This window comes from Phragmites australis, chromosome 9 (genome assembly GCF_958298935.1).
Source record: "Phragmites australis chromosome 9, lpPhrAust1.1, whole genome shotgun sequence".
Classification (NCBI taxonomy): Eukaryota; Viridiplantae; Streptophyta; class Magnoliopsida; order Poales; family Poaceae; genus Phragmites; species Phragmites australis.
In genome coordinates this window covers 7366496-7390135 of record NC_084929.1, presented here as the reverse complement: position 1 = coordinate 7390135, position 23640 = coordinate 7366496, and the positions used below count along the sequence as shown (strand labels likewise).

General features: G+C 41.7%; 1 protein-coding gene across 3 annotated transcripts; it reads left to right on the top strand.

Moving 5' to 3' along the window:
• Nucleotides 1-587: 587 nt before the first annotated feature.
• On the top strand, nt 588-8956 carry LOC133928581 (nodulin homeobox). Of its 3 annotated transcripts, XM_062374990.1 has the most exons (18): nt 595-747; nt 847-1776; nt 2378-2503; nt 2570-2725; nt 3083-3166; nt 3270-3395; nt 4286-4501; nt 4941-5072; nt 5170-5265; nt 5349-5510; nt 5642-5933; nt 6012-6134; nt 6228-6297; nt 6437-6497; nt 7141-7251; nt 7341-7805; nt 7928-7962; nt 8102-8956. In XM_062374990.1, exons 3-18 carry the CDS (start codon nt 2378-2380, stop codon nt 8664-8666), a joined length of 2820 nt encoding a protein of 939 aa, XP_062230974.1. In that variant the 5' UTR covers nt 595-747; nt 847-1776; the 3' UTR covers nt 8667-8956. The 3 variants fall into 3 exon arrangements, with proteins under 3 accessions (XP_062230973.1, XP_062230974.1, XP_062230975.1); XM_062374989.1 differs by lacking the exon at nt 847-1776 and having other exon boundaries at nt 588-747; XM_062374991.1 differs by lacking the exons at nt 595-747; nt 847-1776; nt 2378-2503 and having other exon boundaries at nt 2683-2725; nt 3253-3395.
• The last annotated feature ends 14684 nt before the right edge of the window (nt 8957-23640 follow it).

Below are 23640 nucleotides of genomic sequence, written 5' to 3'. Positions count from 1 at the left end.
AGGGCAGGGCTCAGGTGGAGGAGCTGTGGGGACTTAGTGTTTTTTTTTGGCTTGATCCATAAAAAAGATCTTATTTTTCCTTAAGGGTTTTGGTTTTGGTTAGTTGCCTTATTTTGTCATATTTTATCGTATTTTCTTTGTAAGCTGCTTAGTTTACTGTCACAGTTTTGACATGTTATTTTTTTTTAAGTCTCTGATCCTATCTATTATAGACTAAATTAATTATTTTACTAAACTTTACTTAAGATGTGACAGATAATTTATTCGCCACACAAAAATGTATAAAAGAAAATGCTTCAGATAGCCACTCGCCCCGCTGCGATTTACTCAAGACCTTGTTCGCACACATGTGCGCTGTCTTATTATACGAAAGTTTTGCATAAGAAGAACAAAATCATCTCACCTTCGGCTAACCTCCTTGATCTCTAACAAAATCGATGCGACTTTAGTTTTTTGGCAACCAACTGTAATATAAATTAGCATTTGATGCTACTAATGTAGCGTTATATTATATACAATATTTCTTATATTTTCGTATTGCGATGTGTGAATGTTTAAAAGAACTAATGACGCAATTATCTTTGCTGGCGCGGCCAAGGCGCCTATCTGCCTAGTAATTCCTATCTCGGTCACGGCCTCACGGCTTCTGCCTTCTTCCTGCCGCACGCGTCGTCGCCCATTCGACGGCCGGAGCTCTCGGTCTCGGTCTCGGCTTCTGCCTTCCGCACGCGGCCTTCCATTGCAACGGTATGTCAGCGCTCCCCTTCTATGCCCCCTGATGCTGATCGAGGGAGACTGCGTTTCTGATGGTTTTCTCACTCGCCGTTGCTTCGCTCGGGGTCGTAGATCTGCCACCGGAGGGGGGTGGTTGTTGCTCCGCCGCCGACCAACTCTGGCGGCCGCCAGAGCTCGCCGGGGTGGTAGATCTGCCCCTGCCCGCTGGTGCGCAGATTGCTGCGTGGTTGGTGGTGCGTTGGGTGCTGGTGTGGTGTGAGGGGGTCTAATGTGGGAGTTGCTTGGACTGTGCACTTAGGGTTCGTTTTGAGAGGTGATGGGGCCCGTCCGGCCGTGCCCCGGTAGGCAGCCGCCGCACCGATTTCTCCGGGAACACCCCCCCTCCCCGAGACACGAAGCGTGGGAGCGGGTAACCGTAACCGGCCAGCACCGAGGCTCTGCCGCCGACTCGCCGTCCGCCGACCACGCCGAGGCTCCAGTTCCAGATCCGCTAGGGATCTCCTGATCCTCCCTCCCTGCTCCACGCGAGCTCGGCGAGACGGATCCATCCACGCGCGTCCTCTTCCATATACGCGACCTCGGATCCTCATCCACAAATGCGAATAAATCCATCCGCGTTCTTCTATTGTTCTTTATGCTGGATCTTGCTTGCGCTAGCAGCTAGCCTGTTATAGTGCTACTGCTACATGTATGCAGAGAAGTCACAGATGGTATGTGTTGTTCGTGCTTCCTGCTTGCCTTTTTTAGTTGGAATTCTTGCTTGCTTGAGTAAAGATTGTGCCAACGACACAGTTTTTACAAACCAATTCTTTGATTGCTTGATGGTGGAGAAGATTTGGAGTAGATCAGGCTGGTTGTTTCAACTCCGGCGGGCCCTAGTTGGTTTTGGGGGAAGTTTTTACCCCGATTTGCAATTCGGGTTGGGGCGGGTTCTGCAGTTCGACCCCACTCTTTCATGTCCTCTGGGCCCGTAAACAAAATTCTGAGTTTGTGGAGAGAAGAGACTTTGGAAGGAAATGACTGAGTGTAAACAATCACTTGGTACGAATCTTCTGTATTTTTCTCATTTAGCTAGGTGCACTGTTCATACAAAGCCTGTTCATTATTGATTCTTACTAAATTTCATAATATGTGAATGCAATGTTCAAAATGAGGCAGTTTTCCTCTATTTCCCTGAAAATATTTATTGCCATATAATATGGCTCTGAATTCAAACTAGTAAATCTTGGTAGGTAGTTAAAAATCCCCCTATTTTATGTAGGTAGGATTTGGAGTCTGAGTGGTCAAAAGTTTATTGCACTGTACCACAAAAGATTTTGCTGAGCTGGGCTTCATCAACGTACACAACACTATGGATCTTGTGTTTCCTAATTTCCATTCCCATAATGGATCTTATACCTAGGAAATGCTTCAGTTCTTACTAGAAAATTTTCAAATTGTCATAGATATATATTGTTTGATCTGCCAAATGAATTCATGCGCAAGCTATGATGTTCTTTGGCCACTGTCTGACCTGACTGTACAAAGTATATAAATATTTGTTCTAACAACTGGCTGCCTAGAATAATAAGGATATTTGACCATAGAATTTTCATGCATCTTGTTGAATCACAAGAATTTCCATGTTGTTTGCTGGGTGCAGATGATAGACATGGTGTCTGCTATTGAAGAGCTTAGTGGGCTAACAACTAGAGAACTTAGTGAGATGCTGAAAGAGTCAGACAACTTTGTTTTGCAGTCCAAGTCAGAAGATGGAGGTCCAAAGGAGGTACTTATGTACAATGTTTACATATGTTGCAATGCTCCTTTCCCTGACATATGTTCTTCTTTGTAGGTGGACATGGAAAAATTCGTGTCCTCAACGCCTCTTCATCTCCTTGCTGTATGTTTGGAGCTTGGGCAAGGCTCAGATTTGGCATATGTGCTTCGTGGCATGCGCTTTTTGCATAGTTTGTCTGAGCTAGCAACTCGCCATACTAGACTGGAGCAGGTTACTTCTTTCATTATTTCACACAAGTTTCACATATAACACCATTCTTATCTTTTCTTTTGGGTCATGATATGCTTTGAGGATTCATTACATTTCGTGTTGAAATTTAGCTAGTTAATCACATCACATAGGTAGTGTAACTATGCCTTATGTTTATATATGATGTAAACTGAATTAATTCTAGTTATTTGCTCTGAGGCTGTTTGGAATGCAATGGATCTCTTTTGTCATCTTTAGACTGATAGTCTTTGTGTCTTGTGTCCAATCAAGCTCAACTTGTTTTATGTTTTAGTGTTACCTTCTGGTTGTTTTAGCCAAATGATGAGCACTTAGTCTAAGGATGTTTATTTCTTGCAGGTTCTTCTGGATGATGTGAAATTAGCTGAACAAGTCATGGACCTGATATTCTTCCTACTTTCTATTCTTGCACACCGGAAGAAGGTTTCGACTAGTTCAACCAAAATATTTACTCATTCCTTTTTGCTTATCCTCTTTGAATTATCATTTGATACTAATTCTGGTAACAGCTATTGTTTTAAATTAGGAAAACAATGTTGGTGCTTCTCCTTTTGTACATGCGTCACTTGTAGCAGCCAGTCTTCATCTGTTGACAAGTTACTTTTCTTCCCAGTGGCATGAACTTGTCCATATTCTGCTTGCACATCCAAAGGTAACACATGTGTTTGTTTTCATAGGACCATTCTTCAATATTTTGTTATGTGTCAAGTTTACGTCTAAAACACAATTTGTTGATTTTTGCCACCCTATTTTTTCTTAAGCAAAGTTGATTAGCCCCCAAGTTACCTTGCTTTTATTTTGGTTCCTGATCCGTTAAATTTATTTATTCCACCTTCACTAACAGCTTCCCTATACTAATCCAGTTGCAACGGAAGTTGGTTTTTGGATTTATCCTCGCTGTAAAATAGAATTATGCAGCATGATTTCGAGTGTTAAACCGTATTCTTGAGGTTCCATTCAAAATTCATTTCAATGATCCCTGTGTTTTGTGGTTCACTCAGATTAGCAGTCATTGTAGGCTACCATTTTATCTGAAACTTGCTGCATCATATAGTCTTGCAGTTGAGACTATTTTCACTTGCGTTGTTGTTATTCTGCTTGCATATTGTATACCTTCATAAGCTATAGCACATGCCATCTCATTTTTTAAATTAGCAATGTTAGTTTGTTTAGCTGGGCAATATCACATTGTATTATTGGATAGTACAATAGCTCCCTTTGTTATCTTACTGCTTTATGTGAGACATAGTTTATGCTTAAGTTTGCTGGCTATTGCTCAATTTGTGTTCTGTGTGTTCAGTGGTACTGTGATACTAGTTAACGAATCATGTTTCTTCTTGTGTTTATGTTGTTCAGAAAGATTCTTTGGAAAAAGAATATCCGAGCACCTTTTTGTCCTTTTCATAGACCTTTGTGTCCTTACTGATTCACAATGGTATTCTTTGAACAAGCATGCTATTCAGCAATACGTGTATCTGCTTGTTAAACACTTATTATTCAATATATTCTTGTCTATACTAACGTTTAATGTTTCATGATCAGGTTGATATCTTTATGGATGTGGCCTTTGATAGTCTGCATGAAGATGTGAGGTTGTTGAGTATCAGGCTATCATCAATGGGCTTGGGTTTCTTTCCTGCTGATCCTTTGGAGTGTCGACTCGTTCACTTCATCTGCCAACAGTGCGAAGCATCATTGCAATTTCTTTTGTTGCTGTGCCAGCAGAAGTTGTTTCGAGATCGTATTTTAAAAAACAAGGTCTCGCCTATCTTCCAAGGCGGCATTTTTTTTATGCTGTTGAGGGAAAAAAAGAATACTTAGTGCGATTTCCCTTTTTTTTTTTTCTGCATTATGACTTAGCAAGTGCTCAGTAGTTGTTGTGTCATACCAATTTCATGATAAAAATGGATGTGTATGCTGACTATAATTTTGTCCTCTATATCAGTGATACTGTAGTTTATATGCCACTGTATTGCTAGTCCTTTCCGTGCTTGGAAGTTTCATGAAATAGGTTAAAGGAATACTGTCCCATCTCATGTGTGAAACTATATATACTTGTTTTTGGTGAAGCATACGTTTTTCTGCATTTCTATTGAAAAAAATAGTAGTAAAGCCAAATCTGTACTTGGCTACTACATACTGTTACATGTAATGCCCTTGGAAGCTGATATTTTCAGGAATTTCTAACTCAATGCAGGAACTCTCTAGAAATGGAGGCATACTGTCACTTTCTCGCACTATATTAAAGTTAGTTGTTCCTGAATGTTTGAAAGGATCAACTGATATTGTTGCTTCCATTTCCAGACTCAAGGCAAAGATACTTTCTATTGTAAGCTAACATCACATGACTTATCATAATTCAAATGAAGTACTGCATACTTAATATTGAGTTACTAATTGAATGCTTGATACAAACAATTTTCTAGCTGTTGCAACTTTGTGAAGCCGAAAGTGTCTCTTACCTCGATGAAGTTGCCACTTCCCCGAACAGCATGCAACTAGGGCAAACTTTGGCTCTAGAGGTCAGTTCTCCTAGGACTGACCACTGCTCAAGAAAATATTATGTTAAATTGCTCAAAATTTTTATTCTAAATGATTATGTCAGGTTCTCAATTTGCTGAAGACTGCATTTGGACGAAAACAAAAACTTACTGCTGATTCTCATGATCAGAGTTACCCCATGGGCTCTGTGCTTATCAGTGCGTTGCGTCTAGTTGATGTGTTTTCTGATGATTCAAACTTCAGATCTTCCTTTATGACCAACACTGTAAGATTTTCGCTGAGTAACAACTTTTGTTACCTTTGTAAGCCTTGCTTTTTCTTTAGGAGCTGAATGAATCGTTTTTGAAGCCAATATAAGGTTTTACTTCAAGTTCTTTTTGTTTATCTCTTTTGCAGGTTCCCTTTTTGACCCAAATTCTAGCAATTCCTCCTGATGAGTTTGTTTTGAGTTGGTGCTCTGTCAATCTACCAGTGATTGAGGAAGACGCTAATCTAGATTATGATCCGTTTGGTGCAGCTGAGGTGGCACTGTTAGCTTCTGAAGATTCGTTGACTGAAGATAAAGCTAACTATTCATGTCCTTTTCGCCTTAGCAGCATGCCTGCAATAGCTTATGCTCAGACAAGGACATCATGTGTAGTAAAAATAATAGCAAATTTGCATGTTTTTGTTCCGAACATATGTGAAGGTCAGATTTTTCACTTGTTATGAGTTGTACTAATTTGCGAGACATTGTTAAAAGCAAGTTCTATTGTCATGTCAACAGAGCAAGAAAGAGACCTTTTTCTTCAGAAATTTCAGAAGTACGTGGTGTCAGAGGGTCCTAAACTATCAGCGGACCACCCAACTTCTAATGATCTTAAGGCCACTACAGTCTGTAGAAACTTAGGTAAAATTAGCTCTGATTTTTCTAGTTATCAGTTGCTGTTGGTTATACTTATTCATTATGTTTCACGTCTAACCTCTTCTCTGGATTTTGCAGGATCTTTGTCTGATTATGCTAAATCATTGATTCCTAACTTGTTAAATGAGGAAGACGTGCAGTTATTAAGGTGCTTAAATTCATTTTGACTGTTGCATGCCTGTATTTATTGTTCAAGATTTGATTTAAGCTTATTGTGTACTTATAATAATTTACTGCTCGGAATGCTTTGATGATATTTCTCTAAGCTTTCATTTCCCTTTTGGCAGTGATTTTTCTGGTAAGCTACAATCTTGGTGTAAATCTGAAGTTGGACAGGGGGCAGTACAGGTTTGTTTTCTTTATTCAATGATTACGAGAATCATTTAGGGCCTGTTTGTTTGGGTTTCTACTTTTGATTTTTTCTGAAAAGCTGTGTTTTGACTTATTTGAAAAACTGTTTTTGGAAATAGGTTGTTGGCTTCTACAACAAATATTTGGCTTCTCAACATATAGCGTCTCTTAGCGAGTTTCTCAACTTTAGTTCATTTTCCTCGAAAGCTGGCTTCTAACTTCTCCAGAAACCATTTTTCCAGAACCCCGTTTGTTTTGGCTTTTGGTTTCTAGCATCAGTAGAAACAGAACCAGAAGCAGGAAACAAACAGGGCCTTAGCTACCAACAATACTAAAGCGTTGGGTTTTTATTGATAGCTAAATCTCATGTTTTATAGTAATAGTTCATGTAAATAACATGCACAAGAAATAGAGGGATTTTGCACAGTACATATATTTTGTTACTAGCTATCAATATCATAAGCGCGCTTTACTTGTGTGTATGTTGATTGATTAGATACTTGCGTTGGGTAGTTGCTTTTTTTTTTTTTTGAAGATGTTGGGTAGTCACTTTGTATTTTTACTTTTATAGCAGTTTACTTCAAATCCTTTTGTCAATGTCTTTTCAACTGTTGGATGTCCTCATTATGAGATGTTACAGGTGGTACAAAGTGATGCTTCGTCAGAAAGCAAGGAAGACCTGCACCCGATGCAGCAGGCCTTGCTAAGATGGACAAGTGCTCCAGACTCCAATATGAATAAACTTCCGAAGGTAGATACACAGTTGACTACATCAGTAAAACATTATTAGTCATTGACTTTATAGTGCATCGGTTTCTAATAGAAAGCTGATGCCAATAGGATGCGCAGAACATGGAAGTGTCTACACCAATACCCTTGATAAAACATGAGGGGAATGCTAAGGATGAGACTCCAAGAGACTGTGTCACTAGAAATGGCAGTCTCCTGCAGAATGCAGTTGGTCAAGACCTAGTCCATCTTGGTGTTGCGATAACCATTGGTGTAGGCTATCCAGGTGTCGCTCTTGCTGTTAATACAGGACACCAGCGCAGCAAAATGGATCTTGATCCAGCATCCAGCAGCGTGGAGCATTTCAAAACACCAGAGCTCACAAAAGAAAGTGATCTCCAGGAGGATGAGAAAGGAGACACTAGTATGTATGATGAGAGGCAACCTAAGAGGAGGAAACGCACCATTATGAATGATGAACAAATAAATGAAATAGAGAAGGCTCTTGTAGATGAACCTGAGATGCACAAGAATACTAATTTATTGCAGGCATGGTCAGAGAAGTTAAGTGTGCAGGTATAGGTCCTTTCACTTGGGCATTCTTTTGTTAGGTCTAACTACTGTCTATGCATGTCTCATTCATAAAAAATTACGGTCGCATGTCTCATTCATAAAAAATTACGGTTATGCTTTTGCAGGGCCCAGAGATTACATCATCACAACTTAAAAACTGGTAAAATTGTTAATCTTCTTTAGTTTTTATTTGCTCTTTTTCGAAGAGACTTTCTTCAAATTTATAATGCTGCTTTTACGCTTTTCATCTGCAGCTATTTGTAAATTTCTTTGATTCTTTTCTTTTTTCTAAATTCTAGGTTAAACAATAGGAAAGCTAAGCTTGCTCGTATCGCAAAAGAAAGAGGAGTGCCATCTGAGGGGGATAACGCTGACAAGTCATCTACACCAGCTACTCCTCATCTTGGCGAGTCCTCTGAAAGTGCTGGGGAGGACAGCTATGTGCCACCTGCAAGGGTAATGACTGCTCTAGGCATATCCAAAGCCAGCAGCAGACTGGTGAGCCCAGACAGCAACGAGCTAACCTTGCAAGCAGAGCTCTCCCAGAACATGATGCTGAGCCGCCCCTTTACGAGGTCATTCTCGTTTGAGCCTGGCCGCCTTGTCTTGCTGATGGACAGCGACGGGAAGGAGGTTGGCAGGGGGAAGATCTTCCAGGCCGAGGGCAGGGTGCAGGGGAAGGTCAGCCTGGTGGAGAGCCGTGTCTGCATCGTCGATGTCACCGAGCTCAAGATTGAGAAATGGAGGGAGCTCCCTCACCCTTCCGAGGCGTCTGGAAGGACGTTCCAGGAGGCTGAGTCAAGGAATGGCGGTGTGATGAGGGTGGCATGGGATGTCGTCAGGCTATCACCTGTGGTGCAGTAACTAAAAACTCTTTTCTGGGCGGTGCATAGAAAATATGCTTGGATACCTAGCAAGAAAGCACAGTAAGTAGAGCAAGCCTTTGGTTTAGGATCAGAGACCAGAACATGGAGACGTCTTTGGAGTTGTTAGGCGCAAGCCAGCTGCTCTGGTAACTAACATTATGTAAAAGTCTCCTTTTAACTGTGACTAAATGGTAGACCTGGATATGTTCTGTAAGTTATGCAAGTGGTTACTGAATTTACTGTTCAGTTTACTGTCACCTGCAGCTAGTAAAATTATGTACTTATTCCGTGGTTGACGTCTTTGCTGTAGTAGTTGTGTACGTATGAATGGATCTGTTCTGATAATTGATCAAGCTAGGTAGTGGCGGGAGACATCCTGTGCTAGTGTGCCTGGGGCTATTGTGTCTTTCACTCCTGCGGCAGGCACCAGTGGCCGCAGCAGCCAGCACACGAGCTCGGCTGCCTCCTCTTCTATGCTCCATGGTCAGCTCAGGAACTCCCCTCACCTAGCAATGGACGCCGGCGGTTTCACGTCTCGTCTGAAACTACGGTGGCCTGGTGTTGCTCAGTCCGTCGTGATGCTTGGTCGGCGTCCTCGCCTCCGCAACTTGAAGCCAGTGACGGGACTCCTCTTTTGCATCAGAGGTGCACCAATCTGAGCGCGACCACACCCCCAGGGCTGCACCTCCGCTGCTCATAGCCGGAGTCCGGTCATTCCTCCGGCCGATGACCTGGCAGCTCAAGAACGGACGCTGTGGCCGCCGCCGAAGACGTCTATGCAGTCATACACCTAGACAGACTGGACCGTAGGCCGTCAGAGCACCCCAACAAACATGAAATATCCATGTATGCAGATGAAGTAGCTGAGCATTCATGTATTGTACTTCAACTATATATCAGCCTCATGCTAGAGCTCCCGGCCGGCCAACGACTGCTTGAGGGACAAAATTATACAACGCTTGAACACTATACTTTAGAGAGTTTTTTTTCTCCGATTGATTGAGATATTAGAGGAATCCAAAGAGACTACCAGAATCACTCCTATATCATCTGATGGGATCAGGGCTTAGATGCACACTGCAGGTGTGCGATTAATTTTATCTTGGATCATTAGAATGTTCTCTAGTTCATATCATATCTGTCTGACATTTGTCATCTCCAAGCTGCAGAAGTAGAGCCAGTGAACCCCAAGAATTGTCTTGGGGTCCTTGGATGGGTTTGAGTTTAACAACATAGATTGGAGAGAAGAAGAGCTGGAGTGTTTCGTCGGAAACTGAGAAACAATTATTGAGAAGATCCTTGGATGGGTTTAAGTATGAGTTTAACAACAGAGATTGGAGAGAAGAAGAGCTGGAGTGTTTCGTCGGAAACTTGGAGAAACAATTATTGAGAAGATATTATGGGGTCAGAGTTATTGTTTAATGGTGTTGCGTGACATAGCTACAACACATCGGCTAATGGAAGTAAGGAAATAGACGGTACACTTGCCTGTACCTTCACGTATCAGCTTCGAATGTGCAGCGCTGCTGCATTTTGTAAGCCAGAGTGCGCATAGGTGCCACACCCGTCACCCCAAATATATTACTTATAACTTATGACGGGTAAAGAACTATCATCAATTATGGATCATAACTTGACCTGTCATTAATGAAGATCATAAGTGATATGTCATAAATATGACCTATCACTTATTACTGATAAATATTATTTGTGTTTTTAAGGTAAGGAAAAAGTCAAAAAAATATTTTTTCACTTGAGCCATCCCAACACAGGGGCCATCAACACTCGCCACATGTCACATGCTATTTTTCACACTGTTTTTAAACTTTGATTTCCGTAGGAATCGAACTCGCGACCTTTGCTTGCGTGTGTTGCCCCTTACACCACACCCTCGCATGTGCTCTGAAGGAAGTTAGATATTTTATGCTTTTAACATTTTTTGCCGAAGGTTTTATGACCTGTCACTTATGACTATCACAAGTGATTTGTCACAGTCGTCTCTTATGACTGCTTTTTTGCCGAATTGTAATTTGATAGTTGATCCGGAGTGACATTCGGTAAAATAGGTATAACTTTTGCATACAGAATACGATTTTGACGTTTTTTACTCTACGAACATCTACAAAATGACCTGGAAGATTGAGTTCTCGCACTCTGAAGTTTCTGCACCGTTTTCAGAACACACGTTTGTGTCCATGGCTACCACCCCTTACATCAAACTTGAGCAGAAATGTACAATAGTTCCGCTGCTAAGTTGAGAAAAATTAAGAGAAAAATAAAAAATTATGGCATCATGCTATGTACATATTTACTATATAAGAAAAAAAAGTAAGTTGTTATAGTAAACTGATTGACTAATACATCTAATGAGTGTTTAATTAAAATTCTTTTACATGCTCTGTTTTATCAAACTGGTCATTAGTGATGCATCATAACTTGATAACTTTGACCCATCACTAATGACTCTCTAGGATGACCCATCACTGATGAGTTGGTCATTAGTGATGGGTCACAATTTGATCTGTCACTTATGACTAGCCAAGGATGACTGATCACTTATAACTTGTAATAAGTGACGGTCACGACTTGACCCGTCACTTATGACTGGCATTGGATAGCCTGTCACTTATGACTAGTAATAAGTAACGAGTGACAACTACGATCCATCACTATTATCACAAGTGATAGGTCATATTATGATCCATTATTAATTTTATCTTCTTTATCTTTTTTTCACGTAGTGAGAAGTGGAGTTAGATGCGAGCATGATATTGACTTGGTTGTGGGTTGCATGAGTGGGTGTGCAAGATGGACGTGACCATCCTAGCAAGAATGGTGTCTAAGTAGGACACGGCAAGGTTGTTACCTTGGATGATTAAATAATTCTTCTGCATGCTGCATGTTGTATGCATATGTGACCGTATAGGCCATGGTGTGGCCAGCTTGTGTTTGTAACCAAATAGAACAAGGTCGGGGGCCTGGTGTCGGTGCTGGGCATGCAGTTTAAAAGAAGACCGAGGTTGATGGGTTGTATAGTGATCTGAGCGTGAAACAGACGAGCATATGATGTGGGTTTTTGAGATAGAGAGGAAAAGAGAAAAGGAGAAATCCATCTATGGTTTTAGGAATTCATGGAGAATTCCAGTAGGATGCTTGTGAGAGGCATCTTGTGAATACATCTGGGAAATGAAGATCATGTTTTGCTAATTGATGTGTTGGTAATCTCGTTCCTCTTTTGTTATTCATCTTGTTACATGCTTGGTTTTGGTGTTCGATTGATTTCATGTTTCAACAATAGTTTCATCCATCCAAAATCTTGCTAGGACATCTAGTGATTGATCTAAGTTCCATTGGTTAACCCTATGTAGTTTTTACCTAATCATGAAATTAGGACTTGATCAATTTCCATCACAATTTCATATAGTCTGCTTGCAAAAGTCAACAACTCTTGGTCTGCATATCCGATTGACTTGATTCTTGTAAATGCTGCAAATTTGTGTCTAGTTTCATCTATCTAAATTTCAGGAGCTATAGATTGAGATCTACATTGTTATGGTGATTTTTTTTTAATCCCCGATGGTGTTTTTCACTTGACAAGATTTAGGGTTTTCTAGTCAAGATGATTACTCGCATAATTATATGGCTTGTAAGTTCAAAAACCTGATCGCTACTGTGCCTCAACTTTCAGTAGCTCTCGCTACCAGAGCGATATATTTTTCTACCATCAATACATCGTAGTGTTTCTTTCCCTCAAACTTCGTCTCCAAGCTTGAGTCTTCTCCTTAGAAGAAACTCTCGCCATACTTGCTGGGGCAAGACGAACTCTTGCTCAAACAGCGCGCCGTCCGTGGGGACACAAACACAGAAGTTCTAAGAGAGGTAGGATGCTAACCAAGAAGAAGACCACCAAGGCCGCATCGGTGGCGGCCGAGCCCCCACTCACGCCTGCGTGGCAGTCTAGCCGGCTATATGCAGCCGGCACCGACAACGGCCCCCCAGCCGAGGGGAACGAGAACCTTACAGCCACCACCGATCCAACCATAACTACAGCTGCGGGTGACACCGAAGGGTTCTCTACCCCGGAGACCGAGCAGTAGCAAGGCGAGGCCGCCACTGCGCCCCTAGGGGCTGCAGCCGGCGCTGCCACCAAAAACATTGTTCCGCTCGAGCAGCAATCACGCTTGGCGGTGCTCCTGGCGCAGATGGAGGAGCTACGAACAGCCCTACGGGTCGAGCAGGAAGCTACCCACACCTTCGCCGTCGCTCCCAGGACGGTCGGTGCGTTTTCGACCCAAGCTCCATGAACAGACGAGCCCCTCGGTGCAAGGACCCAGCCCGTTCGGTCCCTGGAGCCCCGGGGCCGGCGTCGTGAGGACCCCCTCCAGGACCACGACTCTCCCCTGTGGGCCGACATGCAAGCCATGCCCTTCCCAGAGGGTTTTCGGACCCTGAAGTTTCCCAAGTTTAAAGGCGATTCAGACCCTGACGAGTTCGCCCGATCCTACGCCCTAGCCATAGAGGCCAGGGGGCAGACCGGCCACCATGGCTAAATGCTTCCCCTCACCTTAGAAGGGGTGGCCATACGCTAGTTTTGGGCACTGGACCTCGGCACCATTCACGCCTGGGAGTTTTATCATCACAAAGGTCGATTGAGCCAGGGAGCCTATAAAACCATTAGGTGTGCTTAGGCCATTCAAGACAGCATGCGGGTGTCTCATAAGGGACCATGCCACAATCATTTATAGAACTTGGAGAAGAAAATGAGGTGACAAGTGGGTGGTTCCCGATACCATCAAGGATTTCATGTTGTTGCAAAAGTTTGAGTACCCTGAAGAATGCAACATGGCCATAGTGAAACATCAGGCCTTAGTCATAATGGGCAGGATTATAGAGATTATCACTTGAAGGGGTGAACGCTGGACTGGGACAATTATCCAATGGTAAAAGATTTTTGGAATAATTTTGTGAAGTACAAGGATTTGGAGGAAGAAAAAAAGATAAGTGAAGCAAACAAGGCTAACTCCCAGAACAATTTATACCCCCATAGAACTGGCTCACGCGGGTATGTTAGGAAACTTGATGAGTGGGAGAAGATGGAAGAAGTCGTAACTAAATGCGATGTCATACCTGTGATGGCTGAGTGGATTCCACGAGTGAAGAACTACCTATATGGGAGAGGGGTGACTCTTGCGACTGATGGTTCATTATGCTTTAAAAGTGAACGAGAACTGGAAGTCACGCAAATGATTAGAGATGCTCACGTCCAGTGTTCCCAGGGCTCTTTTTAGGCAGACAGGGAGAACGATGAGCTAACCTTGGCACTGGGAAACAAGGAGCACACTGGTCGCACACACGGTAAGGGTTTGAGGCCTTGGAAGGTCGGATTCGAATAAAACTCCGACACTTAAAAGAAAAGAAGAAAAGAAAATATGTTAGAAATGTTGGGCTTTCTAAAAGAAGCAGAGGTGAGACGGATGACAGACACCAAAATAGAAGCAGCTATGCAGCAAGCCAGGCAGCAAGCAAGGCAGGAAGTGTTAGTCATCATAGGTAATACTTTGGTGCTGTGCCTTGGTGCTCCCCGAAGTAGTTGTATGTCCACGAGACTTCTAGGAGAAGCCTTAATCTATCACCCCATGAACGACATCATAGAAAGCACACCATGCAAGCTTGTCATACTAGTCTTGGGTGTTCCCACCACAGTGGCTAGGGGTCTGGCTAAGCAATGGGTGCAAGGGACCATACCCTCTTCAACAGTTGTCCGATACCACAGGGATACGCCAGGGTACATGTGGACAGTGTAATACATAAGTACAGTAAAAGCAAGCTAGATTACCATGGAGAGGAGGGGGGAAACAAGGCTCTCAAAAAATATAGGTCATTACGTCCTGTGGCGCAAGTATGATATATTGTTTGCCAAAGACACAGACGAGTCTGGGTCTAGTTCGGAGTCATCAGATGCACCTAGAGGATCTTTGCCTCCTTCGCCGTCGCATCCATAGCCATCTAGAAGCTCTTCACCTCCTCCGCCGTTGCCTCCATAGCCATCCAGAAGAACTCCGCCTCCGCCATCACCTCCATAGCCACCCAGAAGATCTCCACCTCCGTCGTCGCCTCCACAACCACCAAGAAGATCTCCAATCCCTTCACCGCCACCACTTATCATGCTTCAGAAGCTGGTAGCACCTGCACAAGCTTAGAAGTCGATGTCATCTCAAAAATGAACTTTATCATGACAACGAGCAATAGCTAAGAAGTGACAGTCAGCATCTAAGAAGCCAGCATCTCCTTTGCCTTATGATAAAACTGATGAGGAAATCAGAAGGAAAGTGAACACCGATGTCACTACACACTTCAAACGTACTAAGTTAGAGAAGAGTGCTATCAATCCATTAGCGGTCGCCAAGTTTCTTTAGACTTTGGCAAGACCTATGGACCCATCGCTAAAATCTAACTATGAGCACATCATAGGTAAAAAACAGTTGAGGAAGGCATCGATCAAGAAGGTAAAAAAATAAAGAGCGCTAGAACAATAGGAAGAATTAGAAAGAAACTTTCTAATTGAGGTCGAAATGACAAAAGAAGCACTTTATGACGAGTCTAAGGTTGAAAAGGCAAAATCTAAATGGCAATTTAAGCTTGGCAAACCACTGGTCGAGTCTCTGTCGGAGCTAACAACCCAAATGTGGAGATTCTATGCTTGGTACTTGGAACAATCGAAGGCCAGTAGAGAAATATTCACGTTCCAATATAGACATTGTGATTTCCTCCACGAGTACGGCAAAGTTTGGATTCATATCAATGAAATGTATTAATTGTACCACCAAGACACCCTCGGCATTCAACTCATAAGTTTGTGGACTCTGTGTCTTATATTTATAATTCATATTATATATTACAATACCATTAGAGTGAATGTCTTAACTTCTTGTGTATGTAGAATGGAGATACATACATGCGATCAGAAGGGCATCATTGAAGTAAGATTCCTCGACCTAATGAAAATAAACCAGATGATGGTCGCTACTCAGCCACAGGTAACCGAGGATTATGCACTTGAATTTATTTAAACATACCAATTAAGGACATACATACTTTTACCTTACAACTTTGGGTACATATTTCCCTCCATGTTTGCACTACTCGTTTTGAGCATCACAACATTAGAACTTAGGACTAATTACCTACGGTGACATATGTGCAAATTTCACTGAGCCCTCTTTGTCATCCAGATTGACTATATCAGTATCGTTGTTCTCGATGGGAAAAGAAATCTAGTAGCTGAATACCAACCCGTCATAGATTTGCTATAAAGGTAAACTAATTATTTCATTAATGCTTTAGTAAACTTCAAATTGATTGAATCTAAATCTAGTTATGTTCAATAATCACACATGTACAGGGTGTGCGTGCGCTACGTCAAGAGGAAAGGATGTCACTTTCCATTCCGGAAGGAATGAAAAATCATAACAGACTTTCCTTGTAGGCTTCAGACCCAGGGCAATAATTTCTGTGGGTACTATGTATATGACTTCATGCATGGATAGACCAAAAATAATTATAGTACCATTACCAAAGCTGAGGTAAGTGATATACATATTGATGATTAATTTTCGGTTCCTACTCATGTTCAAATAGATTGATTTCTTAATTTCTGGTAATTACATGACCTTGAGCTGGAAACAGGTCTTTTCATGCCACATAGAATCAACGCAATTCAGGAACAACTCTGCGGGTTCATCAATGACCATGTCATTCTAGAGTCCGGGTGGTACCATGTTTTCAAATGGTGTTGTTCGCAAGACATCCCCTCAATTAGCCCGTGGAGTTTGTTACCTGATTCTTCTAAAGGAAAAAAGCGTTGTTCAGGGTCTTCGGTCAACAAGAATAATTGAATGACATCGCTTCTTACCCTTTTGTTGCATACTTCTGTTAATTATGAACTTTTGTTGTAAACTTGTATTAGTTATGATCTCTAGTCGATGACATGTGAAATAACATGGTTACATATGCATGAATGAGATGAGATGTGAATGAATTGTGTACGTGTGTGATATTATATGTGCTGAGATAATTATTTGTGCATGTGAAACTTGAATGCATGTTTATCTTGCTATATGTGAAATTATTTGTGTTGTTGTCGGCAACTGCTAGATTCTATATAGGGGGAAGGGCCATCAGTGCTAGCTCATAACAAAAACATGTACTAATACGGAGACTATCAGTGCAGGCTTGTACAAAAAACCGGCACTAATAGTTGAGTATCAATGCCGATTACTTGTTATGAACCAGCACTGATAGACTTTGTATCAGTGCTGGTTTTTCTTCATGAGCTGGTACTGATACTCATTACTGATAGTGTTTTTGAACTAGCACTGATGACCGTTTTTGTAGTAGTGGTTATGAGCCAAACTACCGAAGAAGCGCTATGGTAGTTACTAGGCGTCGATCCAATGTCCCGGTTGAGAAGAAAAACACTGATAAGTTGAGAGTATGCATTGATTTCAGAGACCTAAATAAAGTTACTCCTAAAGAAGAATATCCTATGCTATCGCTGATATGTTGATTATTGATGGTTCAAGTCATAAAGTCATTAGTTTTTTGGATGGTAATGCAGATTATATTCAAATTTTCAAGGCCGAAGAGGATATGTCTAACACGGCTTTTGGTTGCCCAGGTTTTGTTGGTTTATTTGAATGGGTTGTCATGATGTTTGGTTTAAAGAATGCCAGTGCTACTTATCAAAGAGCTATGAATTTGATCTTTCATGATTTACTTGGTGTTATCTTAGAGATACACATTGATGATATTGTTATCAATGCTATGGATAGTCATTTATCCGATTTATGTTTAGCTTTGAAAGGATGTGTCAGTATGGTTTAAAGATGAACCCATTCAAGTGTGCTTTTGGTGTATCAGCGGGCAAGTTTTTTGGGTTTCATAATACATGAGAGAGGCATAGATATAGATCCCAATAAGATAGCAGCTATAGAAAAATTAGGGGTGCCAAAATCAAAAAGTGATGTGCAAAAGTTGCTAAGAAAGGTTAATTACTTAAGGAGGTTCATATCTAACTTATACGACAAGGTTAGTGCGTTCCCTCCTATACTTCGGTTGAAAAAAAGAAACCAATTTTACTTGGAGGGCAGAACAACAAAAAGCCTTTAATGAAATAAAAAATATTTGTCAGCACCCCCCGTGTCGAAGGTGTCAAAAGCCGGGATTCTATTTTGGCTATATGTTGCTACACAAGAGACAGTATTAGGTGTTGTTCATACACAAAAAAGTGAAGGGAACGAATATGTAATCACTTATTTAAGCCGGCGTCTCTTGGATGAGGAAACAAGAAACATGTTTATTGAAAATTTGTGTTTGTCCATGTATTACGCACGCACCAAGTTGAGATATTATTTGCCTTTTAGTACTTGTGTGGTTGCATGTCAAACCGATGTTATTAAATATATGTTGCAAAAACTGATTTTGTAGGGTAGAATCGGAAAGTGGGTGTATGCTTTAATTGAATACAATTTGGCTTATGAACCGTTAATGATATATCATCACAAGATATTAGAGAGTCTCTAGTGGAACTGAAGAAAATCGCTAGATCTACTATGAGCGCAGTATTGCTGTGTCCTATAACTGTTGGGCGTGCACAGTAGTTGGTTAGCTCTTATAATAGAGCTAAATCATCAGTGACAGGTCATAAGATTACCTGCCACTTATGACTTGTCATAAGTGATAGGTCGTAATATGACCCGTCACTTATGACTAGACTAGGGAGACCTGTCACCTATGCTAAGTCATAAGTGACGGGTCGTAATATGACCCGTCACTTATAACTGCTACAAGGAGATCCATCACTTATGACTAGGATATAAGTGACGAATCGTAATATGACCTATTACTTACGACTGAAGCAGGGAGACCCTTCACTTATAACCAGGTCATAAGTGATGGGTATAGTTATAACTCATCACCAATGTGATAAGTGACGGATAATATTACTACACGTCAATGATGACCTGTTATTAGTGACGGGTCAATATCTGATCCCAACCCAAAGCTACATAAGTGACGGGTCGTATAATGAACCGTCACTATAGAAGGAGGAGAGGTGGTACATCTTAGGGAGCGATGGTCCCTACACCAGCACAAGCCAACCCATGCCTTCAAGAACTCAGAAGTTGCAGAATCCTAGATCAAACCTAGTCGAGTAGGAAACATAAATGCCTAGTGAAGATCCATGGTAATAGAATCATTTGACTAGGGCTTCTAAGACCAAGAAAACAGATAAATCCGCTTAGAGCCTTACGACTAGATCTATATACCCCTCAATTGTAATATATGTTCATGAGTGTAATCAAGGCAGACAAGACATAGGGTTATTATCCTAATAAGAGGTTTAAACCTATATAAAATTCGTGTCTCTGCTCTCGATACTCACTCATGACCAGCAGCTATCCCTATATAACTTATAAATATTTGGTAGTTGATTTACTAATCATCGATAGGATCGGAAATAGGTTGAGGAACGAACTGAGGTTCTAGCAATCAAGGATGTCATATTGAACATTTAGGCTAGAGAGCAGTGCACGTGAACATGAGGTTGTCGATTGTGCGACTAGATGCAGTCGGATGCTACGGCCGGATGATGATGCGGTCGTGGATGGCCATACATGATGGTAATACAAGGGAGTCAGAGAGTCCATTCCCATGAGGAGACGAGTGAGAGGAGTCAGACTGAAGGATGAGACGGACTTGAGTTGAGTACGTGAGAGCCGGAGTTAGATGCGAGCATGAGATTGACTTGGTTGTGGGTTGCACAAGTGTGTGTGCAAGATGGACGTGGCCTTCCTAGCATGAATGGTGTCTAAGTAGGACACGACAAGGTTGTTGCCTTGGTTGATTAAATAATGCTTCTGCATGTTGCATGTTGTATGCATATGTGACCTTATAGGTCATGGTGTGGTCATCTTGTGTTTGTAACCGAATAGAACAAAGACCAGGGGCCTGGTGTCCACTACTACAGAAATGATTTAGTGTGACATCTCTATACAGACGGTTCTGTGGAGCCGTCTATGCAAAGATTATCATAGACGGCTCTAAACAAGAACCGTCTGTGATAATGACAAGACCTCTTCGAAAGTGGTGGGATACTTTTAGTACAGACGGTTCCTATTAGAAACCGTCTGTATTAATATTACAAATAGCTCTAATTACAAGCCATCTTTAATAAAATCAATATCATAGAAGGCTCCAAATTAGAGCCATCAGTAATGAAAAGGATATCACAGCCGGCTTCAAACAGGAACCGTCCGTATAATTAATAAAGACGATTCGTATTTGGAGCCATATGAGAAAATGGCTGGGGGGAGGTGGGACACTTTATTACAGATGGCTTCAAATATGAAGCCATCTGTACTATTAGAACAATACATCATCCCTTAACTTCAGATCGAAGCAGAGCAGTGGCGCCAAACAACAGCGCGCAACTTTTGGAGGAGACGACGATTTTGACCAAAAAATTTGTTAGATTTTGGTGAAAGTTTGAAGATTTATTGGTATTTGTTTCTCCAAGGTAAGCATTATGTTTTATTTTAGTTTAGATGGTCTAGATTTTGGTTTGAAGAGCTAGCTAGATCTAGATCTAGATTTTTTCCATAATGACATAGTTTTATTCTATTCATTAGATGATGTAGATTTGTGTTCTAGTCTTGATAGATCAAATATATCTACATCTAGACTTAGATTTTTTTTCATGATGATCTAGAATATATTAGTTGTTCTAGGTATATATGAAGCTTAAAGTATAGATGAAGGTTTAATTATGTGATACTATAAATGACTAGCTTTAATTTAGTGTTGCAGATAAATTTTGGAATTTTGATATTAAAACATAAAATTATCAATAACTATATAGTATTTAATGACAAGTTTTGAATTAATATTTGCCCTTATTTTTAGGTATTCATGTATGTCAATGTAAAGAATATAGGGGTCCCCCACCGAGATGGCCCGCAACGGTCAGCTTTGGGCAGTATCCACTTTTGTTCTTTGACCCATGACCCCCGCACGACCAGTCGACACGAGCGCGACCACGACCAGGGCCTTCGCAGGGTTCCCTGCGACCAGTCCTTACTGGTCGTGGAGTAGGTACTTGTCTAGGCCAGTCAAACCTCATTTAATGCCGCTACTCACGCCGTTTTCCTTCCCCAGGTAGTCCACTTCGGCTGAGGCGGCATGGTCGGTGCAGAGTTACCTTATCCCGTCCCGCAGACATTAATTGTTGTGAGACGGGTGCGCAGACGTGACAGGGGGCGCAACAGGCGTGCGTGGAAAGCCTGCGACGGGACAGGGTAGGCTAGGTGCTTCGGGCCCGACAAACGGGGGTGCGACCGATGGACGGAATGAGCGCCGTAGGGACCCAGGGTAGGCACAATGAATGTAGGCTTGTAATGATTGTTTATATCGTTTCTGTAGGACAGGCATGAGTCTTTTTGTTGGGCCCACTTGTAAGACTTCTCCCCTGAAATATAAAAGGGGGATATCTTTCGTAAAAAAGGAAGGATGGAGAAGAATACACAGGATATAGGGCTATTACCTCATGGGGGCCTGAACCTGGATAACTCTGATATTTTTGAGCAACACACACACATTCATAGGCACACTCGGAACGCTAATTACACACCCACTGTCCAGCATACCCTGGGATTATTGTTAGGGATTTACCCTCGACAATGTATATAATATAATGGTAATAATTAATTATTTTCAAATTAATTGTCATTTGTATGGTTCATTCATGCATTCATGCATGGTAGCTCCATTTTTTCGACAAAAAGCTTGGTTGCTCTTTTTTATTAGGTTGATTTGACATTAATTTACTTCATACATTGTAGGTGGCTCGTGGCTGGATGTACGGTTCTCGTACGAACCAAGGGTATCTTGATGGTGTGATGGCTTTTCTGGTAGCTCCTGAGGAGCATCGATTGGAGAAGGGTGTTGAATTTATATATTGTCCTTGTTGCTATTGTAGAAATAAAAGATCATTTTTTAGACATTACGCAGCCCTATAGATCCAAGGGCACTTGATTATTAGGGGCTTCAAACTGGACTACACGTGTTGGACCAAACATGGTGAAGAGTAGAATGTGTTACATGAAGACGTTGGTATCGTCGAAGAACCCGAAGTCGACGTAAGAAGAGAAGATGATGAGGAATTTGGTGTAGATGATGATGATTGTGGTGCTGCAGGAGACGATGATAGGTTAGATCAGATACTGTGCGATGCAGGCGTGAACTTGAGTACTCAGAGAGACTTTAACAAATTCATGTTCTTGATTGAGGACTCGAAGAAGCCGTTGTTCCCTGGATGCAAACTGGAATACACAAAATTGTCATCTATGCTTGAACTGCTTAAATTGAAAGCAAGAGATGGTTGGTCGGATAAGAGTTTCATGGCACTATTAGAACTCCTATCGAACATGCTTCCAGATGCAAATGAGCTTCCCAAAAGCACATACAAAGCAAAGCAAGTTCTTTATCCGTTGGGGATGGATGTAGAAAGGATACATGCATGTCCGAATGAGTGTATCCTGTACCGTAAAGATCTATCAGACTTGCATTCATGTGCAGTGAGCAAAGCATCTCGATACAAGCGTAAGAGTCAATCAGATGATGGTGAGGTGAAGAAAGGAATTCCTGCTCAGGTGGTGTGGTATCTACCTATAATTCCACGTCTTGAGTGTTTGTTTGCAAATCAAAAAGCGGCCAAATTATTGTGCTACCACTCGAAGGGCCGGAAGCAAGATGGAAAGCTAAGGCACCCTGCCAATTCACCCCAGTGGAGAAACATCGACACGATCTTCAATGACTTTGGTGTAGAACTGAGGAATATAAGGTTTTCTTTCAGCACGGACGGGATGAATCCTTTTGGGAACATGAGCAGCAGGCACAACACTTGGCCAGTTGTTCTCAGTATTTACAGCCTACCTCCTTGGCTGTGTATGAAGCGGAATTACTTGATAATGTCGCTGCTTATCTAAGGCCTGAAACAACATAGGAACAATATTGATGTATACCTAAGACCATTGGTGGAAGATCTAAAAACGTTGTGGAACAAAGAGGCGCAAGTATGGGATGCGTACAAAAGAGAGAATTTCACGCTACACGCCTTGTTGTTCTTAATGATAAATGATTTGCCTACACTACGTAACCTTTAGAGCCATAGTAAATAAGTAGACACGGCGTGCCCTCATTGCTTAGATGGTACCGCGAGTATGTGGCTGCCCCACTCGCGTAAAACGGTGTTCATGCGCCATCGTAAGTTCCTTAATAGGTATCACCCATACCACAACATGAAGGAACAATTCGACGAAACGAGGGAGAGAGATTTATGTCCAAGGCACTACAATGGTCAAGAGGTGTACAATATGGTTAAAGACATCGATGTTGTGTTTGGAAAGGGGAGTAAAAAATCTAATAATACCGGTGGCATGTGGAAGAAGAGATCGATATTGTGGGAGCTACCGTATTGGAAGCACCTTAAAGTTCGCCATTGCATCGACGTCATGCATGTAGAGAAGAATGTACGCGAAAGCTTGGTTGGTATTTTAGTTAATATTCCAGGCAAGACGAAGGATGGCCTCAACGCAAGGCTTGACTTGGTTGATTTGAAGATCATGCTCAAGTTGGCACCTGAGCCCTCCGAAAAAGGTAGAACAAGGCTTCCTCCTGCCTACTATAATATAAAAAAGGTTGAGAGAACCAAACTGTGCTGGTGCTTGCATGGTGTGAAAGTTCCGTCTGGTTACTCTGCCAATATCTCAAAACTTGTTTCAATGCAAGATTTAAAATTAGTCGGCATGAAGTCCCATGATTTCCATGTGTTGACGATACAGATGCTTCCCGTTGCAATTCGAAATATCCAGCTGACCTATCTCTGAAACACAATCACCAAGTTGTGTTACTTC